This window comes from Piliocolobus tephrosceles, chromosome 1 (genome assembly GCF_002776525.5).
Source record: "Piliocolobus tephrosceles isolate RC106 chromosome 1, ASM277652v3, whole genome shotgun sequence".
NCBI classification, from domain to species: Eukaryota; Metazoa; Chordata; class Mammalia; order Primates; family Cercopithecidae; genus Piliocolobus; species Piliocolobus tephrosceles.
Window position 1 is genome coordinate 40652566 of NC_045434.1, and position 24508 is coordinate 40677073.

At 37.9% G+C, this 24508-nt stretch overlaps 1 protein-coding gene across 1 annotated transcript in view; it reads right to left on the reverse strand.

The window, feature by feature from the left end:
• COLGALT2 (collagen beta(1-O)galactosyltransferase 2) overlaps positions 1-24508 on the reverse strand; it is a 101131-nt gene that overhangs the window by 39958 nt on the left and 36665 nt on the right. Inside the window, exon 2 of the mRNA XM_023203462.2 lies at positions 632-742. Within this exon, the coding sequence (XP_023059230.2) occupies positions 632-742 (111 nt within the window). The remainder of the gene's footprint in view (positions 1-631; positions 743-24508) is intronic.

The window sequence follows — 24508 nt, forward strand, 5'->3', positions numbered from 1 at the left end:
GAAGGAAGGAAGGAAGGAAGGAAGGAAGGAAGGAAGGAAGGAAGGAAAGAAGGAAGGAAGGAAAGAAGGAAGGAAAGAAAAGAAGAGAAAAGAAGGAAAAGAAAGAAAGAAGGAATTTCTATGGTTAAGATAGGAAATAACCTAAATGAGCATCAGTAGGGGATCGATTAAATAATTATGGTAAATGCACACACAACAGTGATTATGCAGTTAAAAAAAAAAAAGAAAATTAGCTCCTTAACTATTACTATAGAATGATTACCAAGATATAAGTTGAAAAAAGCAAGGTGTATGTAGAAAGTATACACATTTTCACTATGATCCTTCAAATATAAAAGTTTACATTTAAAATATGAATAAATAATATCAATATTTAAAAATATACACAGTCATGTCAATTTATTTATGAAGTACTGAAAACCTGAACTTGGCTGGCAGTTGTGGGAGTAAACAGGAAGAGAGTACTGTGAAGATCTCTAAAAGGGAGAAATCACAGATATTCAGAATTCACATAGGTGCAGAAATGAAAGACAATGAAAAGCACATGTGCCTCCAAACCTGGAAGCCCTAGAGAGCTAGTTAAAGAGGAAGGGTAAATAATGAGTTTACAAATTTTGCTCTTGCTACTCACTCCGGTTCATCCATAGGCCTCCACTCCACATAGTGATAGAGTCTCTGTACATTTTTCAACCACTCCCTGAGTATTTCTGTTGTATTATCCACATTGTGATCGGTGGCTGCCCTGCATGACAGAAAGCACAATATAGTTTAACTATGTCATCCAAAGAAAGAGAGAGAAATCCCAAAGACACCAAACTAACTGAAAGAAGAATGGCTACTCCTGGAAAAAAAAATTGTATATGTGAAAGTAATTCCCTCATAGTCCAAATTAGACAATAAATTTCTAAAGTGAGAGACACTGCTTAAAATCATCTTTGTGTCGTTAGATCCTTAAACAGGGCTCAGTCAACTGGAGAACGTGTAAATACTTGCATTAATAAATAAGCACATGAAAACACCAAGGATAAAATGAATTAACTGAGAGTCAATTAATGAATCTTCTTGGAAATTTTTCTATGTGTTTTAATTTTCAGTTACCCGGGATGTAAACTCCACTTTTTAACTTCACTAACAATGACCCTCAATTTGAACAATAATTCTGCTTTATCTTCATTTCAAGTCAATTTCTGACTACACTGAAATATCTAGTCAGTGCTGCTTTAATCATTGTGAAGCTACAATAATAATTCTCAATATAAAACTCAAAAATTAAGGTATCTTCAATTATCTATTTTTGGATTAACTTTATCATCACATTTACAAAATAGAGTATTTTCAAAAGTCTTTAAATAATGTATACAAAACTTGTGCCTGTTCTACCTTGAAAGTTTAACAAATGGATCCACTTGTAAAGGGGCTTAACTCATTTATTAAAAAAGTATTTTCAAATTGTATCACAAAGCAAAACCCGACACATGTAAAACGGCTATTCAGAACACCTATAAATGAAGAGATAATGAAATGAAAAACAGAAAAAGAGAAGAAAGCAGGAGTTGCAATCCTGACAACAAACAAGGTAGAATTCAGGCTAAAAAGTATTAAGATGACAAAGAAAGAGACTTTATGATACTAAAGGAGGCCATTCACATCAAAATGTACAAAGTGTGAATTTCTATGCAGTTTCATATATTACAGGGGTTGGCAAACTTTCTTTCAAGAAATAGATGGTAAACATTTTAGGTTTACAGGCTATATACTATCTGCAACTACTACTTAACTCTGCCATTGTAGTGATACATCAGCCATAAACAATATGTAAATGAATGAGCATTGCTGTGTTCCACCAAAACTTTATTTACAAAAACAGGCAGCTGGTCTGTAGGCTATAATTTGCTGACCCCTAATATAGTAGAAAGTATAGCAACTGTAAAGAAAAACAGAAATAACAATAAGAGATATTAACATATCACTTTCAGTTAAAGATGGTACAAATGGGGAAAAAAGTAAGTATATATAGGATCTATACAACACACTAATAGAGACTTCTCAAGTGCACATGGAATATCTACTAGTACTGACCAACAATTACATCCCAAAGAAAGCCTCCATAAAATTGAAATTATATAAACAACATTCTCTGATCTAAATGACACATATGTAGAAGTTGATAATAAAATAAAACCCCCTAAATCCACTAAAAGCTCTCTTACAGAGTTGTTTTTTAAAAAATAACAATTGCTAGTGGAAAAAAAAATACAAGCCAATTTCAGAACTTCCAAAAATTAATAGTGAAAACACTACATACCAGAATTTTGGGATACAATTAAAGCAGTAATTAGAGAAAAATTCAGTTTTATATGCTTAAATAAAAATAAATGCGTTAAATTTCTACTCAAAAAGCTAGGAGAAAAGCAACAAAGTAAACATATATAAAGAAATTAATAAACGTAAGGGTAGAAAGTTGTGAGATATAAAATAGGAAAAGAGTAGAAACAAACTAAAATGCTGCTTCTTTGAGAAAAGTCAATAAAAGACAAGCCCTAGTTAACCTACCTAAGACAAACAAATATAAAACAATAAGAAATGGTAAGGATGGGAAACAATATGATTGATTTGAAAGAAAAATTTTAAAAATGTGTAATCGACTACTTTGTACAACTCGATGATAAATAACTTTGAAAACTAAATATAATAGAAGATTTTCTTAAAAAATGCATGTTAGCAAAATTAACTCCTAAAGAGATATAAAGCTTAAATGAATAACTTCCATGAAGACAGTAAGGAGGAAAATAAAAACTAACTAGGCTCATGTGTTTTTACAAAGGAATTCTACCAAATCCTACAATAGATACTTCCAATGCTCTACAGTTTGTTATCCAGAGTGTAGGGAAAAAATGAAAATTCTAAATTCTTCTAATATTGCAAGTATAATATTGATGTCTAAACCTTATGAAGATTTACACACACACACACACACAAAACTATAGACCAATATCCTTTAATGCATATGCTGCAAAAATCTTAAATAAAGTATTAGCAAATAGAGTCCAACATCTTATTAATAAAATATAGCATGGTCTAAGAATGTTTACTATGAAGGAATTTAATTAACATAATTCACTATGTTAATGGACCTGGAGAAAAAACATGATTATCTCTGTAAATGTGTAAAAAGTCTTTAACAAAATTCCACACCTATTCCTGGTTTTTAATAACCACACAGAATAAAATTCAAGCAGATACTAAAAAAACAAGCTACTACAATTAAAACTGTGCGGTAATGACACAGGGATGACATAGGGAGCCCAGTGGCACAGAACAGAAAGTATAGAAATTTAGTGTATGATAAGGGTATTATGTAATATTTCCATGTGACAAATATGCACATATACTCCCTGTATCTAAAATGAAAGCGGAAATTTAAAAATAAATAAAGTTTCACCAAAAATATATATACATATAATACAGGTTTGAAAAATGATCAGAGGTAGACATGAAATAATTTAGTTTTTATTGCATCATTACTTTCACTGCGATTTGTAGGATGATTTAAAATAAATTGAAAGTAAATATAAATAAAGGCCAAGTGCAGTGGTTAATGCCCGTAATTGCAGCACTTTGGGAGGCCAAGGTGGGCAGATCATTTGAGGTCAGGAGTTTGAGACCAGCCTGATCTACATGGTGAAACCCGTCCCTACTAAAGAAAACCAAAAAATTAGCTGGGTATGGTGGCACGTGCCTATTAGTCCCAGCTACTTGGGAGGCTGAGGCAGGAGAATCGCTTGAACCTGGGAAGTGGAGGTTGCAGTGAGCCAAGTTCGGTCCACTGCACTCCAGCCTGGGTGATAGAGTGAAAGACTCTGTCTCTATAAATATAATAAATAAATGAAGCATACACATAAAAAACAGTGCTTTTCATTAAAATGAACCATTATAGTTTTTACTTGATTTTAAATTGCCTCTAAATATATTCAAATTTTTTTATCTCCTAAAAAAATAATATTTAACAGAGGGAATGTTCAGGAATGTTCAAGAGAGAAAAATACATTGTTAAGCAAAGCACCGTGGAACTCTATTTAGATAGGGAATACATTTCTGTAAAATACCAAGTAACTTAAAACTATGTAACTTAAGTCATAGGGTATAGAAAAATGGGACATAGAGGTACGTAACTAGTATTTGAAAATATTATTTTGTAAAATAGATACTTAAACTAAAACTAGGCTAATTAAAAACATTATCCAATAACTAGAGATGACACCAATGGCCAACTTGATCTACTTTCAAGTGTCTTCTTGAAATTAGATGAGAACCAGCTCCTCTCTTCACGGCAAGGTCTAGGAGGGAGAAAGACCCACAGGTCCACCTGGACATTCCATGGCCTGGAGAGGGAGAGAGGTGATGTGTGAAGCTGACAGTTTTGAGGGATACAAGGTGAGCACCTTAGGACCAAGATGGGGTAGGAGGAGCCCTTAGCAACTCACAGAGGTGGGAAAGTGGTCCAGAAAGCAATGTGGAAGAAGGCCACAGGCTCCACCGAGTTTGTGATTGTGCCAAAAAGTGCAAAGTCAGCAAAAGTCATGTCCATTTTGACTCATGGTCACAAGCTACCAACATCCAGGGTAACAGGTGGCCATGAAGAGCACAGTGAGAGTCCTACCACTGGTCTTGTAACAGGAAGCATGCAGAGAGCAATTCCTGAAACTCGGAATTTACCATAAAGCACCTTATTCTTCACTCAAAACATTATGAAGAGGAGTAAGTTAAAACTAAACGAAACAAAAATTCCTCATCACAGTGTTAGCCAAAAGTTATGAGAATTCTACATTATTCTTAAATTATTTATAAATGGTGTAGGAGAATTTGCCAGGTGCAGTAGCACACACCCTTAGTCCTACCTACCTGAGAGGCTGAGGTAGGAGGATCACTTGAGTCCAGGAGTTCCAGGCTGCAGTGAGTACAACTGTACCTGTAAATAGTCACTGCACTCCAGCCTGGGCAACACAGCGAGACCCAATCTCTTAAAGAAATAGTCTAGGTAATTTATACATCATCTACTTCTTTCCTTGGTTGTTGTTTCTTCATTACACAGGACTTCTTAAATTCTCTTTGCCTTCTCTACATCAATGCATTTCCTAATCCTTTTGACAAAGTTGGTCTTATTGTATGAAACGCATTTTCTTGGTGTATAGATTAAACAACTCCAATACCTGCCCAAGCATCCACTCCTGATGAACATCCTTAGAAATTAGCTGCCTGCAGTATGCAGACGTAAAGATGTCTAATTAAAAACAGATGCACAGATTTCAAATATTCTCTGTACTGAGCTAAAAAATTGTCTGTACTCTTACTTCCCTGAATTAAGATTCTCTTTGTTCTCAGGCTTCTGAGGAAATGAACATGTCCTCCAGTTGTGGTTGGAGACAGGTGCATCCATCCTGGTCTTTGAAGTGCAGGGCCAATCTCTCCTACACTCATTCCCAGAGGAGGAAGAGGCCCTGGCCACACCAGCCCACCGAGGAAGCCTCGCAGCCCCACTGAAGACTGAGTTTCCCTGCTCCTCCTCCCCACTGTCAAAAAAAGGCAAAAACGAAGAAATCCAGGCAGACACTCCTAACTGCTGCCTTGTAATCGCTCTGACAAAAGTATGTTTCCATTTGAATGCATAATAATGAAAGCATTACAGGCCCTGGGCTATTCAGAGTGTTGGACAGAGAGAGATACCAAAGGCCCAGATGCAAGCTCTCTGGAGGAAAACCCCAGGCTGGTGCTAAAGGTTCTATTTTCAGAGCCCTGTAGCACAAGGCAACAACAGCGTGGTGCTTGTCCTGCTGCAGCACTCCACAAGCAGCTAGACACAAAAACCTCTGCAGCTGAGGTGGATTTTTCCATGAAGCTAGGAAGCTGAGAACCCAGAATGTGTGAGGCCCCTCAGGAGGAGCTGAGGCACAGTGGCCCCTCTCTCAGTCTGAAGGCTCCTTTGCGGTTCCTGTGGAAAATGAGTACTGCCTCGAATCTGTCATCCTCCTCCCAATCAGACCAGAAAAGGCACCTGGAAAAATTGCAGATATCACTAATGGATTCCTTGAAGAAAACAAAGGATATGCAAGGACAGCTGGACATCTGGAGAGGTGATCTGCAAGTAATTGACAGTCAGTAATCAAACTGGAAAAACACAAACATGGGCTGGCTGGGTGACCATGTTTCCGGGAGGCTCACACGGCTCAGTCTGCCTCAATTCTCCAACTAGAGTGGATTCACACTTAAATCAACACCTCCACTCACTCTCTCTTCCCCAGGTCTCTCTGACTCAGGATAAGACAGCAAGGAGAGGCTGGGTGCAGTGGCTCACGCCTGTAATCCCAGCACTTTGGGAGGCTGAGGTGGATCATTTGAGGTCAGGAGTTCAAGGCCAGCCCAGCCAACATGGTGAAACCCCGTCTCTACTAAAAATACAAAAATTAGCCAGGCGTGGTGGTGCGTGCCTGTAGTCCCAGCTACTTGGGAAGCTGAGGCAGGAAAACTGCTTGAACCCCAGAGGCAGAGATTGCAGTGAGCTGAGATCATGCCACTGCACTCCAGTCTAGGTGAGAGAGCGAGACTCTGTCTCAAAAGAAAAACAACAACAACAAAAAAGACAGCAAGGAGAGCTCAGCTCTTGAGCTGTTTTTAATTTTCTTTGAAGGTCATGTTGGGACAATAACTTTCCTTTACCTCTAAGGAGCCCTGGTACCTGCCAGCCACCAAGGTCTCTCCCTTCCACTTTTAGGGGAGCTGTGGCCCTGAGACAGCTTCAGTGCTCACAGTTGGCCTCCTCTCTGTCCATGAGTCCTGGCTTGCTTTCTTTGGAGCTAGTACTTGAAAAGGGAGCGCTGGTAGAAACAGGTGCCACATCCACACTGGCCACCTCTCACCCTAGTGCTGCCGTCTGCTTTCCCTCTGATTCTGCTTTTAGTTCCTATTTCCCCTTCTTCCTCTTCTCCAGCTGTGCAAGTTAGCAAAGGCCCATGAGTCTTGAATTCAAAATCGAATTGGGACTAAGGGAAACATGTATTGGAGATGTGATCACAACATGTGTAGGGATCCCCTTAACTGATGATGCTCCCAGGTCAACAGGTGCATTGGCACCACTACATGGAAGGGAGCACAAAGAGCAGGCCAGGGAGTCAACATGTCTGCAGGATGAGACAGCTTGGAAGGATCCTTGCAGGATGCTTGGCTCTGGAAAAAAAAATATTGAGATTTATCTGGCAATGTCTAAAAACACTGACATTTCTCCTTGTTCCAGAAGTTAGTTTTCATTTCTAAGTCTTGCCTCTTAAGACTCAGCACCAACTAGAAATAATTAGAACTGACTCATTTATTTTGACCACAAGTCCTACTGAGGTTGTTAGGGCTAAATTCATATTGGTAAGCATGGGGCCACTGGAATCATATTGAAGATGCAGACTGGATCTCTCAGCAGGTGGGACACAGAAATTGAGGACACAGTACTCCCTTGTTTTATTTTTGAGATGAAGTTTCACTCTTTTTGCCCAGGCTGGAGTGCAGTGGCACAGTCTCAGCTCACTGCAACCTCCGCCTCCTGGGATTAAGTGATAATCCTGCCTCAGCCTTCCAAGTAGCTGGGATTAGAGGCATGCACCATCATGCCCAGCTAATTTTGTGTTTTTAGTAGAGACAGGGTTTCACCATGTTGGTCAGGCTGGTCTTGAACTCCTGACCTCCGGTGATCCACCCTCCTCAACCTCCCAAAGTGCTGGGATTACAGGCATGAGCTGCTGCGCCCGGCCAGGACACGGTACTTCTGATCACTTCCATCTGTACTGACTCAGGGAATGTCCTCAGCCTCCCTGCCACACCCCGGAAAGTCTAGACCTTCGTCACCATAGAAGAGGTCTGCAACTGGTGGAGCAGCAGGATGGCAACACTGGACAGCGACTGATCTATTGATCTTGGTGCCTGAGAACCCGCAAAATACTTTCCCCAGAGGCTCAAGGGAATGGCAATGGAATGAACAACAAAGTTAGTCACCACCTGGACAATCCTCACCATGACTAGTGAGTTGGCAAAGGTAAATTTTCCAATTCGAGACTTCAAACACTGAACTACCCTCTCAGATGCTTCTTGTTTTCATCCAGCAAAGAAGACTCATTTGTGTAGAAAATAAAGAGCTCCACCTAAAAATAAAATTCCACTAATGAAAGCAACTACTGTAATTCATTTTCAAGAGAGGTCATATCATCGAGTCCCGCCACCTCTGTGTCCAGTCTCAAGGAAAGCCTCCCCAGCAGCAGACGTGCCAAAGGCAGAGACATGCTCAGCTACTCAGCAAAATATGCCAATTGATTCTTGCTTCTTGGTTACCGGGTAGAGTTCTGTCTAAAGATCCAGAACCCTTCTTGTGGGTGGAAACTAGATATGGATATGGTTAAGGCATGAATATGGATTGGGGGCCTGGCGATTCCTCCCACAAAAAGCCTTTTCCTAGACCCTATTCATACCAAGTCAATTAGTTGCAATTCTTCACAATGAACTAAGGAATCAGAAAAACTCACTTCTTATGAAAACCTCCTCACCAAAAAAATTAATGTTTATACTGCCTCAACATTCCTCCTCAGTATGCCTCATTTCATCCCAGAAACAATCATAGACACAACATACCTGAAGCCTGGGTATGTGTGATGTAAAAATAAATATTTGATTCTAGGAATTCAAGCAACCAATCAATTTCATCCCTAAACAGCATCCCTAAATTTTTCCTGATGGTAAAATTTGCTGATTGACCAGTTAACAGTCAATTCAAAAGCCCATTATCATCTTTTAATAAAATTAATAAACTTAATTAAGCATATTATAATTGAGCTATTGCTGATACTCATGATTCTGAGATATATTTTTCTTGTCAATATTATGTCACATACAAATTCATTTTTAGCCTTATGATTAACTAAGTTACTCATTATCTTTATTTCCCCTGTTATAGAAAAGAAGGCTGAGGATGAGAGGTTATGACTTGCTCAAGTCATGCAAATGGTGGGTACTAGAGCTCGGCCTTTTTATTTAGGCCTTCTAATCCGTCCCACAACACCCCCAACTCCAGGCTCCCCACCACATCTGTCCAACAGAGAGTAGATGACCAGGAAACACTGTCAAATTGGAAGTTCTCTACCTTGTCAAGAATATGAATCAATATGACCAATATGATCATCTCAGGATGACAGGATGGAAATGTCCCAGCAAAAAACAAAAGAAAAATGGGAAGATTCATCCATTCCTTACAAGCTTTGCTTAGGTTTACTTTCAGCATAATTTTCCTTGGAGTCACAACCCTTGGAATTTCATGAAAATATCAGTGGGAGCATCTGAGACAAGACAAATATGTTTCTCATTTGTCTAAGTACCCTCTTGCTGTTTTCGTTCTCCTTTGTCCCTTATTTATTCTTCTTCCCACCCTTTTCATCCAATCATTATGGCCCCTTTTCTCATCCCTGTTGGATTTTCCAATTCTGTTAAGTTCTTTATTTTGTGGATGCACCCTGAAGACATGTAGTTATTAGTTAAATGTAGCACTGGTACTAAAGAGAAGACACAGCAGGATCCAAAAACATTTTCTCCAGTAGTCCTGAACCTCTACACCCTCCAAACACATCAGGTTAGATTGGACACCCTCTATCTGTAATTATGCATCACTAGCTTGCCGTGCTTCCAGCACTGTGGTTGCTCCTGTATTATAATTAATTGGTTCTATTTCTTTCTTCATTACTCGACTTTCTTCCCCTGAGGACAGTGACTGTCCCAGTACTTAACAGTTCACTATAAAATAAGCACTTATCATGAGTTTGATGAGTGAATGAATGAACAATTTCAGGAAATTTCTCCTCATCCAACCCAAATGCCTACAAAGGGTGAGCACAGATAACAAAGAAGTGAAATGGGCCATGTATGAGCCAACAGCATGAAAGGAGGACTGTTGAGAATAGGCACATGTGGGCCGCAGCTGACTGCTGCTGCACTGGAATGTGTGCCCAGAAATGCTAGGCTTTCAAATTGTTTCAAGAGAATCTGGCTATCTACTTTTTAGAGATAAAAGTCTATTTATAACCTGTACAAACTTTTAGGCTGAAACCTGGCAGGAGGTCTCTGGAAACCAACATAAAAAACACATTATTTTATCTCTTAATAGCCCAGGTCCATCCATCTACACATGCTCAGGGCACATATTTCAGTAATTAAACATTTCAAATATGGCTGGGAGGATAGCAATAATATCATTTTGCTTCTTTCACAAAACAGAACACATTTTCCATGAGAAAGAAAAGACAAACATGCATAGATTGAGCAAGGTGTAAGTAATTCTCCCAACCAGTCTAATATCAAGAGAATTGGAAAGAAGAAAAACATGATGGCGGCACCATGGGATTAGTATAAGTGTACACTTCCTGCAAACACCGTACATACCTCCTCTCATTGTGCAGCAACTAAGACATGATTACTGCTGCACAAACTTTTTACTAAAAACTTTATTGAGATACATTTCACATACCGAATATTCACTCTTCTAAAGTATAAAATACAGTGGTTTTTAGTTGTGCAACCATCACCATTATCCAATTCCAGAACATTTCCATCACCTCAAAAAGAAACCCTACACCCATTAGCAGTCACCCCTTACCCCTCCAGCTCCTGGTAACCACTTTTCTGCTTTCTGTCCCTATGGATTTGCCTATTCTCATCCTTTCTTATCAACAGAATCATACGATTGTGGCCTTTTGTGTCTGACTTCTTTCACTTTGCATACTGTTTTCAAGGTTCATGTATGTTGTAGCACATATCAGTACTCCATTTCTTTTGATGGCTAAATAATATTCCATAGTATGGATATGCCACATTTTGTTTATCCATTTATCAGTTAATAGACATTTGGGTGTTTTCACTTTCTAGTTACTATGAACGATGCTGCTATGAACATTCATGTACAAGTTTTTGTGTGAACGTACAGTTTCATTTACCTTGAGTATGGCTGCTCAAACTTTAAATACTATGGAAAAAGAAGAAAATTTATTTTATCTTATTCTTTACCCTTTGTGGAGAATCTACTATGTTCCAGGCACTAAGCTGACCATTTTACATATATAACTTTAACATTTAAAGTAATTCTCCTGTAAGTATTATTATCCCCATTTTACAGAAGAGGAATGTGAGGCTTAGAGACTCTCTTCCAAATATTGTTTTCTTTCCATTTATACTTGATCTTTGATATGTACTTTTCTTAATTTCTGAAATTCTCAGTTTTCTGTTCCAGTGTAGCAGAGAGGAATCCTTTATTCTGCTTCATGAGTATCTTGGTTGTACATGAGATGAACAGATGCAAGGGCCCAGGAATGCGTGGGCAGTTGCAAGGAAGTGAGAAGTGTCAGGTCTCAGCAGAGGAGCTGGGTGGAGCAGCTGAAACAGGACATGGATGATTAAACTCTGAGGGGGGATGTCCAGCAGTGCCTAATGGTGGGGCTGGGTCCATGTAAACAGTTAGTTCTTGGGCCTGGCAGAGCAATGCTACAGCAAAACATGGAGCCTCTGAAACATGAGGTCATGGGGAACTGGAGCCAGCGCGACCAAAGGGAAAGTCACAGCCCAAGGACTGGGCTTGCTACGTGCAGCAATTATTGACAGGAGGATCTCCCCACCAGGATCTGCTCTGTTATATGGAGGAGAACTGGCTGAACTGCGGTGACAATGTAAAGGCAAAGTGGTCTCTTGGATTGAGGACTGGGAGAAAGCTGAAGGAAGTGTCCGTGTTCTGTGTAGAAAGATTTACTTTGATTCATTCATTTCTGAAACCAACTGCAGTTAAGAATGACAATAACTATTTAAGTTATCTATTAATCCTGAGTTCCTTGACGCTACTATTTCGCTAACGACATCCTTAATCAAATAAAAAGTATGAAGTCAGGAGGAATGGTTCTTTCACCAATTAACTCTATAATCTTAATGAATTTACTTGAACTCTCTGTGCCTTGTTTTTCCATCTCTAAAAGGCGACAATAACATCTGCTGCATCTACCTAGCTTACTGGGTTATTCTGAGGAGCCAACAGCATGTGAAGGAGCTTTCAAGAATACTTTCCTTCCCCTGGCTGTCCCCAACACACACACACATCCTCAAATAAGAAATAAGACAGCTTGTTGAATACGCTCTTAAGACACATGCAAAAAAATTCAACACATGCATTTAAGGCAAACAAACTAGAATTACCACAGCCTACCATTATTTTAAAAAAAAGATACACATGCCCATTAAACACAGAGCAAGTGAAAGAAATGTACAGCAAGGACTGCTAATTATCTCAATATCAGTTCTTCTCTTTCTCCCCAGTAATAGAATTTTTAGCTGAGTCTAAAGAGTAAACTTTAGGCTCGAGGACAGCAAGGACATTTGACATTTGTCTCTTCTGTTCACTGCTCCATCCTTAACACTTAGAACAGTGCCTTGCACATAGTATGTGCTCAATAAATATTTGCTGAATGGTTCCTCTCACATCAAACTCCTAGCCTAACAAGAACTGTAAAAACACCTGTACAGTTCTCTCAGTTCAACAGATACCGGCTATGCATCTCCTCTGTGCCAGTGATCATGGCACTTGCTGGAAAGCAACACCTTGCCACTCACATCAAGATGCACCCAGTTTCTCACAGCTGGACAGGAAATACAGGTGTGTAAATAAATAACTGTAATTCGGTATGACATTGTTGATGATGGATATATGACAAGGTCTCCAAGTACCAGGGAGGAGGGAGTGGCTAGGATGGTGTGGGAAGGGCCATGAGAGGCTTCTCAAAGGATCAGAGACCTGAAGTGGGATTTGAAGATTGAGCAGATATTAAGGGAAGGTAGAAAGAAGAATGTTCCAGAAAAGGGAACAACATATGTGGAGGCAGAAAGGGATGTAACAGTCTGATGTGTTTGTTGAACTTCATGTACATTTGTTGGGCTAGGACTTAAAAGCCGAGAGGGCGAGATGGCTGTGAAATGAGGTGTCAGGGCTGATGCAGTTGTCAGGGATGGGGTAGGTACAGGACACATTGAAGAAGGGTGACCCCCTATCATGGGTCGCTAGCATCTTGCCCTCCTTTAAAAAAATAAACTGATTTATAATTCTCTGAAATTATGTATTTTTCCAGATTGTGACAGGTATTGCCGTTAGCATGAGCATGCATTTATTCTGATTCCTCAGAGGAAATGTTCAAAATACACATGATGTGCTGGCCTATTTTATTCAGTTCCAATTCCATCCACAGGTGTAGCTGCCACATAGTCTGGGTTTTCTGGGAAAGGTGTGATTTCTAACATTCCGACCCATTTTCTTCACAACTTCATTTGTACCTCCCAGATCATGTGTCCAAAGTAAACACTTAACATGTGCTTGTTGAATGACTAAGTGAACAAATAAATGCTTGTAAAAATCAATGACATGAACAAAAATAAAGTGGTTATATTTGCTAAGGGTCTATTACTTAATGAAAAGCACCAGCAAATCTGTAATAGAACAATATTAGATGCATATAAATCATTTTGATTTTTGTAAAAAGCCATCACACTTTTCTCTGCTATAGTATTTGTTTCACCATTGAGAAAGTTGGACTAGAAACATGAACAAAGAGAAAAAGTATAAATTTACAAACTGAATTCAAGGCTGTTTTCCCACAGAGTATCCCAGCATGAGAACTTGGCCCTGACTAAAAAAAGAATGTCAGCCCAGTCAGTCACTGTTATCCAATACCTGTTGTCTTGGTTCCAGGAACAACACTCCTGGCCATCTCAGGAGGGAGAGAAAAATGTTTGCTTTGCGTTTACCTGCTTTGAGAAATTTTCAGTATGGCCTTCCCATATCATTTCATTTGTGGTTCCTTCACATGTCGGGGTGGGGATGCTGTGGGAGACTACAGTTTGGCAGGTGTTAGATACATGTTCATTTCCTATACTCACATCCACAGGTAAATTGAAGAGTCCCAAGTCATATTTTTGAGGAGTTTTGAGTTATTTTACTTAGTCATAGTGTCAGGGCAAACAGGAGGCTATTCTGATGTGTTTTTTTTTCATTTCTCTTCTGGAAAACTACCGTCAGAGGGAAGGAACACTGTGCTCCTAACATTCCCAGGATCTGTGTGGCTTTGTCACATGCTCCCGGGAGAGGAGCACCCATAAATACACAGCATATACGTGTGTTGCTATTGCCTTTACTACTCACTGCGCTTCTGCAGAGAGGGGAGCAGTGAGAGCAAACCTCAGCTAAGTGCTCACTCCGGGCCAGGCACTGACCTAGAACTCTAGTAACATCTCATTTAATCCTCACAACAACCCTATGATGTACTATTCTTACTATCTCCATTATACGGAGGAGGAAAATCAGGTCGAGAGATGTGACACATCATGCCCAAAGTTTCAGAGGTAGTAAGAATTAGAGCCAGACGTGAGTCAGACAGCTGGACTCATGACTGTCCCATCTACCACTACTCCAAGAGGCTTATTTTGAAGCTGTCCTTTACAGTGAAGTTTAAAACAGAAGGAAATATTTTTAAAGACAGTAGAGGGTAAATTCTAACTTTGTCTTCGAAGTGCTAGGTATATCAGCAGGCTTTACATTATCAGTAAAACTGCTGCAGCCACAGGCCATTTAAGTCAGCTTAAAGCCCCCATGGGTCATGGGCCATCTTCATGCCTCAGAAACATAGTCAACGAAGCGCTCATAATTTTCAGTGATGTCTTAAAGAAGGAATGGCACCTAATGATGATTGATTGACTCTCCTCTTTAATATTTCTCAAAACTTTCAGTTAAGTTGTTTATCTGGTCTCTGACAGGTTTAAGAATCTTTGCTCTTGCTGTGAATAGAGTAATCAGTTGAAAGGATGCCTGATACACTAGCTTTTTAAAAGCCTGCTCCAGATTTCATCTGGTGACTTTGGAAGGTAGGACACGGATACTGGGCTCTAGACTTCCAAGGTGTTCAAGCCTTCCCCGTCCTTCCCAAATGGTGAAATCCCCCAGTTATATGGCTTTTGGTACCATGTATCTTTTCTTTCTAGTACTTCTCAGAGTTGTAATTTTACATTTATTTCTATGGTATTCAATAATTTATTTCTCCTCCAATGGTTTATAAGCTCCATGAGGGCAGGGATATGTCTGTCTTTGCTCATCACTGTATCCTCAAGCCCAGGACAGTGCCTGGCATCAGCACTGGATAAATGGTTGCTAAATGAATAACCTGATGCAAAAATGCTATCCTCACTTTTTTAAAGAAAACTCTAAATATTTAAAATATGTATTTTTCACCAGTAAAAATGAAATACACAATCAGATAAAGATGATAAAATGTCTTTTGGGGCACTTCCTCTATCTTTCATAATCCATATCTGGAAAGCTTGACTTTCATGTGGGCTCTGGAGACAGGAGGGAATCAGATGCTGTTTGGTATTAAGCTGCTGAAGGCCAGGGGAGCCCACTAACCTATCTAAGAGGAAGTGGGGAATGTAATCAGTTGCTTTGAAGGCAGCACCCAGGAAATATCTGGCCAGGACAGAGGTTCAAGCAAATATAATTGTGGTAGATGGCAAATAAGGCAACAGGTGAGTAATTCTTCTTCCTGGCTTTCATTGGGGTGTGTCTTTTAAGCCAAATTAGAAATCCATCAAGAGGATTTGGTATGTATCATTATAAACAGAGTCCAGCTCCAGCCAGTGCAGGGAGAAGACTGCAACCCACCTTTCAGACACAAAAAAGGACACAATGACTCCCTGAGGAACAAGTAGACCAAGGGCAGCTCTGAACACCCTTCCTTCCCCAGCCCCAGGTCAGGCCATGTCTAAGGCACATGGCTAAGGCCTGGCTTTAGTCTCTAGGTGCCACCACGTTCTTTTGGAGGTGCCATGTGAAGGAAGCCAACAATGTTCAACATTCAAAGTTCACAACCCCAGAATTTCCTAATTTTTCAATTGCCTCTGTAAATTATTTCAGAATATGTCACTGTTAAAATTCTTAATTTCATTCCCACATCCTGATGTTGGGAATTAGGCATTACCAGAGCTAGATTTGAACTCACTGACCCAAGTTTCTTCAGCAGAGGATCCAAAAGGAACCAAAATTTTCATCAGGACTGTTATGTGTATGAAGACATAACAGAAGCCTTTCGGTATAATGTAGCACTCAAGACAAGGATTCAGTAAAATAAATCATATTCATTTTCTCCTTTAATTCTTATAGCATCCTAGGAAGTAGGTATTCTCCCTATCTCATGGATGAGAAAATAGTTACAAAGCTGGTAAGTAATGGTTCCATGATTCAAGCCTAATTAACCTGCAAATTATTATTATTATTATTTTTTGAGACAGAGTCTTGCTCTGTAGCCCAGGCTGGAGCGTAGTGGCATAATCTCGGCTCACTGCAACCTCCGCCTCCCGGGTTCAAGTGATTCTCCTGCCTCAGCCTCCCGAATAGCTGGGATTACAGGTGCGTGCCACCACGCCCCACCAATTTTTGTATTTTTAGTAGAGATGGGGTTTCACCATGTTGGCCAGGCTGGTCTCGAACTCCGGACCTCCAGTGATCCTCCCACCTCAGCCTCCCAAAGTGCTGGGATTACAGGCAAGAGCCACCGCGCCTGGTCTTAATCTGCAAATTAAAGGTGAGTTTTCAAAAGCAAGGAATGAAGAGATTTTTTTTTGGTGAGGTCTTATGGGGAGTAATAACAAAATATCTGTCATAAAATCAAGGATCTTATATCTAGTCAGATTTTTTAAAAACAGAAAATAAAGCCAAATGTAGCTGACTGTACTGCCTACAGATAAATTCCATTTTATCCAGAAGGTGGTATGGTAAAGTGACTTCTGAAACCCTTCAGCTATTTAATCCTGGCTAAATTACTTAACATCTCCATAAGCCTTAGTTTCCACATTTGCACTGTTGTAAAGACTAAGAAATCACATATGAAAAGAATAAACTTATTAGAAAAAAAAACAAAGAGAAGAAAAACAATAACATGAATACACATCAATAGTCATTTTTTAATACATAAAATTTCCAAACTTGTAGCAAGAAAATTGCAAATATAAGTACTTCACCAATAAAAGAAATAAGTGCTATAATCCAATAAAAGGCATTTGGCCCTGATTGAGAGAAAAAAATTTCCCAAACAAGCAAACATTTTTAAAAAATCTAACTTATTGGCAAAAGTGATTTTGGAACTCCAAACCTATAATGAACAGTTCAAAACACATATAGACATGTCTGAACATAGATGAACAAAAATCTTAAAACCGTAGCAAAGTAGAATACAACAAACATGTCAAACTCAGTAAAATAAACATCCTCTTGAGTGAGCGGCGAGTGGAGGGAGAGGAACAGGAGAAATCCCTAGGCAGCTTCCAGAGAGTTCTTCAAGCAGGACATTCTGCCAGTGGAGGCGCAGCCTCCGGAAGCCAGAGCCACGTCAGGCTAGCAAGCACTCAAGGGCTTGTTGTATACTACCTTGTATGTTTGCTTCCAGCTGGTGTGTACTTTTTTTTTTTTCTTTTTTTGGTTTGACTATTTGTTTTTCTAAGGAAACCTTTGGGTTTTCTTCACATTTTTTTCCCCTTTAATAACCCAATTTACTTAAAATATTCCAATTACCTTAACACATGTAAGTTTATTGTCTTTATCCCTTTCATTGCACTTTTATGGGGTATTCTAATTTGTCATCTTATCCTATTCTCCTTTTGAATCTTACATTTTACTTTAAAAATTATGTATAGCCCATTTTATTATGATATTTTTACTCCTTTTTACTCCTTGTTTATTGTCCTTATCTTCAATCCCAACTATAATATGTTTTTAACTTTTCAATCTTATTGAGTGCTGTTCTTTTAAACTCTTTTATCTGAGCTATCTCGGTAAACGAATCTTGTGTTTCTTGTATTTTAAGTCTTACAGTATTCTTTTCTAGTCTTGTCCCAACTAGTTTGACCTCCAAGGCCTTGTACAGTGCCAGGCCCATGAAAGACAGGCCACAAATGTTAGGAAATAAAGAGCTCTGCACTAGACCACAGTGCGCCCACACGCTGGGGAGGAGGTGCACAGGCTTCTCCCACCCTTTCCTTGCACCTCTGATAAACCCTCAGGGAAATCACCCTGTGATCTCTTCAGGATAACAGAAGAAAATCTATATGAAAAAGAGAAGGTAGAAAGCTGAAGTGATAACAATGTTTAGAATCCCTAGAAGCTGGAATGCCCATCTAAAGATAAGGTGATTTAAACGTGTAGACAGTGATTGGGCTTCAGTGCTGAACAAAGAGATCTAAAAATCAGGACTGATGAGACAAAATGGGCAGAAAACTCCATGAAGATGCAATAAGGAGACCTAGCACAAAACATTTTTTGGACTCTGGAGCTCTGAAAAGGGATATTCTCTGCCAAGTTATCTATCCTCAGACAAAAGTAAATGTTTTGACATTCCTGCAGGCTCTGTGAGTTCCCCACTTGGTGAACAAAGGCCTGCCTAGTGGTGAGGACCTGTCAGCTGACACTGCTTATCTGCCTTAAAACCTCAGTGCAGTGGCCTTCTCTAAACACAGGGCGAGGGTGCTAATTGGAGAAGCCTGCAGTTCTCTCTCAAGTGAGAAATACCTAATGAGAGAAACTGAAGGTCTGGACATACAGCAGGTGTCCAGACCCTGAGAAAGTAAATACTACATGGGTTGAGGAAATGACCTGTTATAAATGGGGTGAATATGCACCCAGAGGGCACTGCCACTTAGGCTTTTTTACATTATTGAGCTTATCCTTGAAATAATTTCAATGATATAGTGCCTGAGTCAGGAAGGGGGTCAATACACATGAGGTGAATGAGTGAATGGACAAGTGAACAAATGAATAAACAAATTCATGGCATGGATCGGGGCAGGCAGTGGAAAAAGCTCTATAGAACAAGAAGCTTAAGGTCTGGTCAAAGGCCCACCATCAACCTAGCGTGGAATTCCAAGCAAATCAATTTACTTCTCAAGTTTATTTTCTGTAGAAAAAAACTACGTTTTGCTTAACAGAGGTGTTGTGAAGACAAATATAAAATAAAAAGATTCCTCCAACAGTATTCTGTATAGGTAAGACATTATAAATTGTTATATGTCTTACTATAAATTTTATAATGTAAGATTATATAGATGTTAAAGAGAATGATAAATGAACCCTTATACATACCACCTAGCTTAAGAAGTAGATTTATTTGAAGTTCCCTTTGTGCCTTCCCTAGTTACTCCTCTTCCTTCTTGGCCAACAATCTCTAGTCTGAATTTTTGGTTATTAATTCCCTTAGGATTTTTGATAGCAAGGGTGTCCAATCTCTTGGCTTCCCTGGGTCACATTGGAAGAAGAAGAATTGTCTTGGGCTACACATAACATACATTACCAGTAACGATAGCTGATGAGCTATTAAAATATTGCAAAAACAACCTCATAATGTTTCAAGAAAGTTTACAAATTTGTGTTGGGCTGCATTCAAAACCGTCCTGGGCTGTATGTTGGACAAGCTTGCTTTATAGTTTCACTACATATGTGTATAACCCCAAACTATACTTCAGGCTGTTTTTGAACTTTATGTAAATAGATTCATGTTACATGTGTTTTCTGTAGCCTTAACACTGACATAAAACTTATACATGTTGATACTTGTATCTGTAGTTAATAAATTCACTGCCAATGCTGTAATACTTCACTGTGTTATTATACTATAATTTGGTGATCTATTTGACTGCCAATGGACATTTAGCATATTTCCAGATTTTTGCAATTACGAACAATGCTGCTATGACCTTTGTTGCATGTATCCCCTGCTGTATATGAACAATAGTGCATTTAGGAGTGGAATTCCTGGGTCAATCATAGGTCTGAACATGTTCAACTTTACTAGGGAATGCCAAATTGTTTTCAAAGTAGTTGCACCAATTGATAGTACCAGCAGCAGTATATGCAAGTGTCTGTTGTATATAGATCCCCAGCAATGCTTGGAATGTTGTCAGATTTAAAAATTTTTGCCAACCTGGCTGCTAAGAAATGATATATTATTGTGGTATTTATCTGCATCTCCTTATTACTGATCAGGTGGTGGAATGTTTCATATATTTACAGTCATTCATGTGCTTCCTCTTTTGTGAAACCTGTTTGTATTTTTGCCCACTTTTCTGTTAGGTTTTTTGATTTTTCTCTTTTATTCATGAGTTCTTTGCTGATTCTCTATATTATTCCTCTGTTGGTTGATTGATTCTCAATACAATTCCTCTGTCAGTTGCAAAAATAATTTCCCACTTTACTGGTTGTTTGTCCACTATTTTTAGGGTGTCTTTTGGTAGAAAGTCCCTTCATCTTATTGTTTTGCTTTTTGAATGACTTGAGTATTCTTGGTCCTTTGCTCTTTCAAATAAATCTTATAATCAGCATCTCAGAGTGCATGAACAATCCTCTTGGGATTTTTATTAGAATTGCATTAAATTAATAGTCAGTCTGGAGAGAATCATTATCTTTATCAATTTTTCCTATCAATGAACATTTATGTCTCCACATTTATTTTGGACTTCCTTAATGTTTTTAATAAAGTTTCAGAATTCATAAAGATTTTTTTGTTAGATTTATTCTTACATACCTTACATTTTTGGCTTCTAATATAAATAATATTTTTAAATAAATGAACTCTGTTAGTTGGTAGCTAACAGAAATGCAGTTGACTTTCATATGTGAATTCTGTTATATTTTTCTACCAATTTGTATAATTTATCTGCAAATTCTATTGCATTTTCTCTGTAGATAATCATATCTAAATACATACATAATGATTGCTTTACTTCTTCCTTTCTAATTTTTAACCTTTTACTTCCTTTATAGCATTTCACCATCAAATATGATATTTGTTACAGTCTGCTTTGGTGTTTGGCTGTTCTTATTGTTTTGTTTTGTGGGTAGCATTTATTGAGTTGAGAAAATTTTCTTGGTGAGAGTTTTATTTCGAATGATTGCTGAAATAAAACACTTTTTGCATCTATTGATATGAACATGTGGCTTTTTCCCATTAATTTGTCGATATCATAAAATGCATCTGTAGATTCTCTAATGTTGAGCTAATTTTCCATTCTGGGTATAAACTCAACTCAATGCAGTATCTTTTTGCCATGTCATCAGATTCAGTTTATTAACACTTTGCTTAGGATTTTTACATTTATGTATACTGGTAAAATTAGGGAGTATTTTCTTTTACTATACTGTCCTCATATGGTTTTAGTATTAGGTTATGTTAACCTCACGAAATAAATTGGAAAAAGTATTCCCTGCTTTTCTAATCACTCAATGAGTATATATAATGTTGGAATGATCTTTCATGAAATAATATAACAAACCTATAAAATCTTCTGGGCTTAATGGTTTCCTTGGGGGAAGATTTTTAACTACTGACTCAATTTCTTCAATGTTTATAAAAATATACAGCATTTCTTTCTTCATAAATCAGACTGTTATATGTATTTCCCTCAGAATTTTAAATATTTTACCTAATTTCTCAAATTTATTAGTATAAATGTATTTATAGTATTCCTATATTCTCAATATTAGTTACATATATTACTTATGTATTTTCCTTTTCATCCCTTAGACTGTTTGTATGACCAGTCTTACCAGGATTTTATTTTATTATTCTTTTCATAGAACCATATATTGGATTATTAGTCCTCTTTGATATCTTCAGCTTCTATTTTATTAATTTCTGTCTTTATATATATTATTTTCTTCCTCCTCTCCTTGGGTTTATTCTGGTTTTTTTTTTTTTTTTTACCCCCCAATGTCTTAAGTTCACCACTTAATTTAGTAAAATAAAAGTCAATGCCTTCTAAATTTCCATTATTATTTCTTCCTTGATCCTTGACTTATTTGTAATTGTGACTTTTATTTTCCAAATACATGGCAATTTTTGAGTTATTTTGTTTTTGGTTTCTGTCTAGTTGTGATATATTCTGAGAATGTGATATGACGCGAATTCCTTTCAACTTTTCAGTCTCGTTTTTTGGCCTTTTTGCGTCTATTTTTTGTAAAAGGTGCATGTGTGTCAGAGAAGAAAACATGTTCTGCAGTGGTGGTACTTTTTTTCAATTTTTCTTTTCTTAACTTATTGATTGATTGAGATGTTTTCCTCTCATTTTATATTTCTCCCTCAGTAGTTAATGGTTATCATAGAAATAAGACATGTATGTCTAACTTGACAAAGTCTAAATTTGATGAAAATGTTACCCTCTCCGAATCAATACAAGGAACTTAGAATGATTTAACTCCAGTCACCCCATCCCAAATGAAATACTGCTATATCATATTTTAGTTTTATCTTGATTTTGTAATCCCTTAAATTACACAGTATTGTTATCATTTTATAAAGTCAATTAATTTAAGATCTACCCACATGTTTAACATTTTCTTTGTTCAACATTGCTTTCTGCATCTTAAGTCTTTCTGGTATCATTTACCTTTTCCCTGAAGTACATGGATTTAGGTGATTCTTTACCTATTAGTGGTAAATTCTCTCAATTTTTGTTTATTTGAAAATGTCTCCAGTTGACTCTCCTTATTGACAGGAAGTGTTGGTAGGTGTCCAATTCTAAAAGGACAGTGTATTTCAGCACTTTAAAGATGTTATTCTGGCTTTGATATTTGCTCTTGAAAAGTCAGCTGTACTGTGTTGTTCTTTTTTGGTAACCTATCCTTTCTCTCTGCTGTTTTAAAGGTCTCTTACTTTTTTTTAAAAAATAAATATTTTTCAGCTTAACTATGATGCATCAAGTTGTGGCGTTCTTTTTATTTATTCTGCTTGAGATTCATTGGAATCTGGACCTGAAGATTGGTATCTTTTATAGATTTTGGAAAATTCTTAGCCATATTCTGTCCAAATGCTGTCTATCCCTTAATCTTTTAAAAATAGACTTCTGGAATTACAACAAGCATATATTAAAGCTTCTCATGTTTTCTTCCATATGTCTAAACCTCTCTTTCATAGTTTCCATCTCTTTGACTTTATATACTGCATGCAGTATAATTGTTTAACTCTATTTTCCAGTTTGTTAATTTGTTCTTGTGCTGTACTTAAAGCATCATATTTTTTCATTTCTAGAGATGACTAATATATCCCTATTTCACATTTTCATATATGCATATAATCAAATTTTCCCCAGCACATTCATTTCACACCCATTTAATTTACATATTTATTGAACTATGATTCTTGGTCTCCTGGGTTTTACGAAAGTCAGTTGAAATCACATAGCAATATTCTGTATCATTTATAATATCCCATGAAATGCCCTGCTTCCTGCTTCTTACTCCCTGAATCTCGTAGTCATTATAATCTGTAGGTAAAGTTGGAAGGCCAAATCCTTAGGTGTAGTTGGGAATACCCCACAGGTCTAAAAGTTTGGGCCTAACGTTTCTCTGGCAGAAAATTTCATTGCTTTATAAGGTTCTTCCAAGTACAGCCTTTGAATGACAAAGTTTAAACCCTCTAGCTATGCTACCCCTTGCTCCTATTTTATCTTCCTCCACCATTTTGAAGATTATGATTTTCCCATTTCGCTGCTACTGAAAGCAAACACTAGACTAGTAGAAGTTTGGGTTGGGAGCCAGTCCAGTGCTCACTGTACATCCATCCTGGGCTCCTATCTAGCCTGTCCCACGGGCTGTGCTTCTATCACCAGCAGGGTTTGAGGGCCTGGCCCCATCAGTAAACGAGGTCCACTTGGCCTAGAGAGGACTACTGCTGTCAGGTGACGGCTGCCACAGACTGTGAGAAGAAACCTGGGTTGGACACCATGCCAGGAAATAAACTCATGGCCATCTGCATTCCCTTTCATGACTCAGCCGTTCTTTATGAAAGGATTTACTGTGTGAGGAGTAGGAGGCTAGAAGATCTGAAAGAAGAAGCAGCAAAGGAGATTACTAAGCCATTCAAATCAAGGTGAAAATGCAGCTTTTCCTAGGCTGACTGCAGCTTTATAGAGACAGGAAGAGAATTTTCCACTTAAAGAATAATTATTATAGAGAAAGTTAATCTTTGTATATACAATGCAGATACCACAAAAATAAAATAGGGCCAAATAACCTTATTAGGATCTCAGAGATAAGCAGTAATATTTTAGAAGAAGCTGATAAATGCTGAGTTTATAACTTAGTCCTATTCTAGTTTGGTACAGTGAAAAAAGGACTTAGGTTTGAATTCTTACTCCATGCTTTCTGTCTTTCTATCTTTATGTCATTGTTATTTTGGATTTTTCATTACTCTCAGCCAAAATACTCTTGATGCAAAAGACTGGGCTGAATATCTTACAAAATTTAAAATTCTCATATTTTTAACCCAGCAATACCCCTTATGAGACTATATCCTATAAATATACTGGAATAGCATTAAAATATATAATAAAAATATCAAAAGACTGTGCTATCAAAAGAATGGAAACA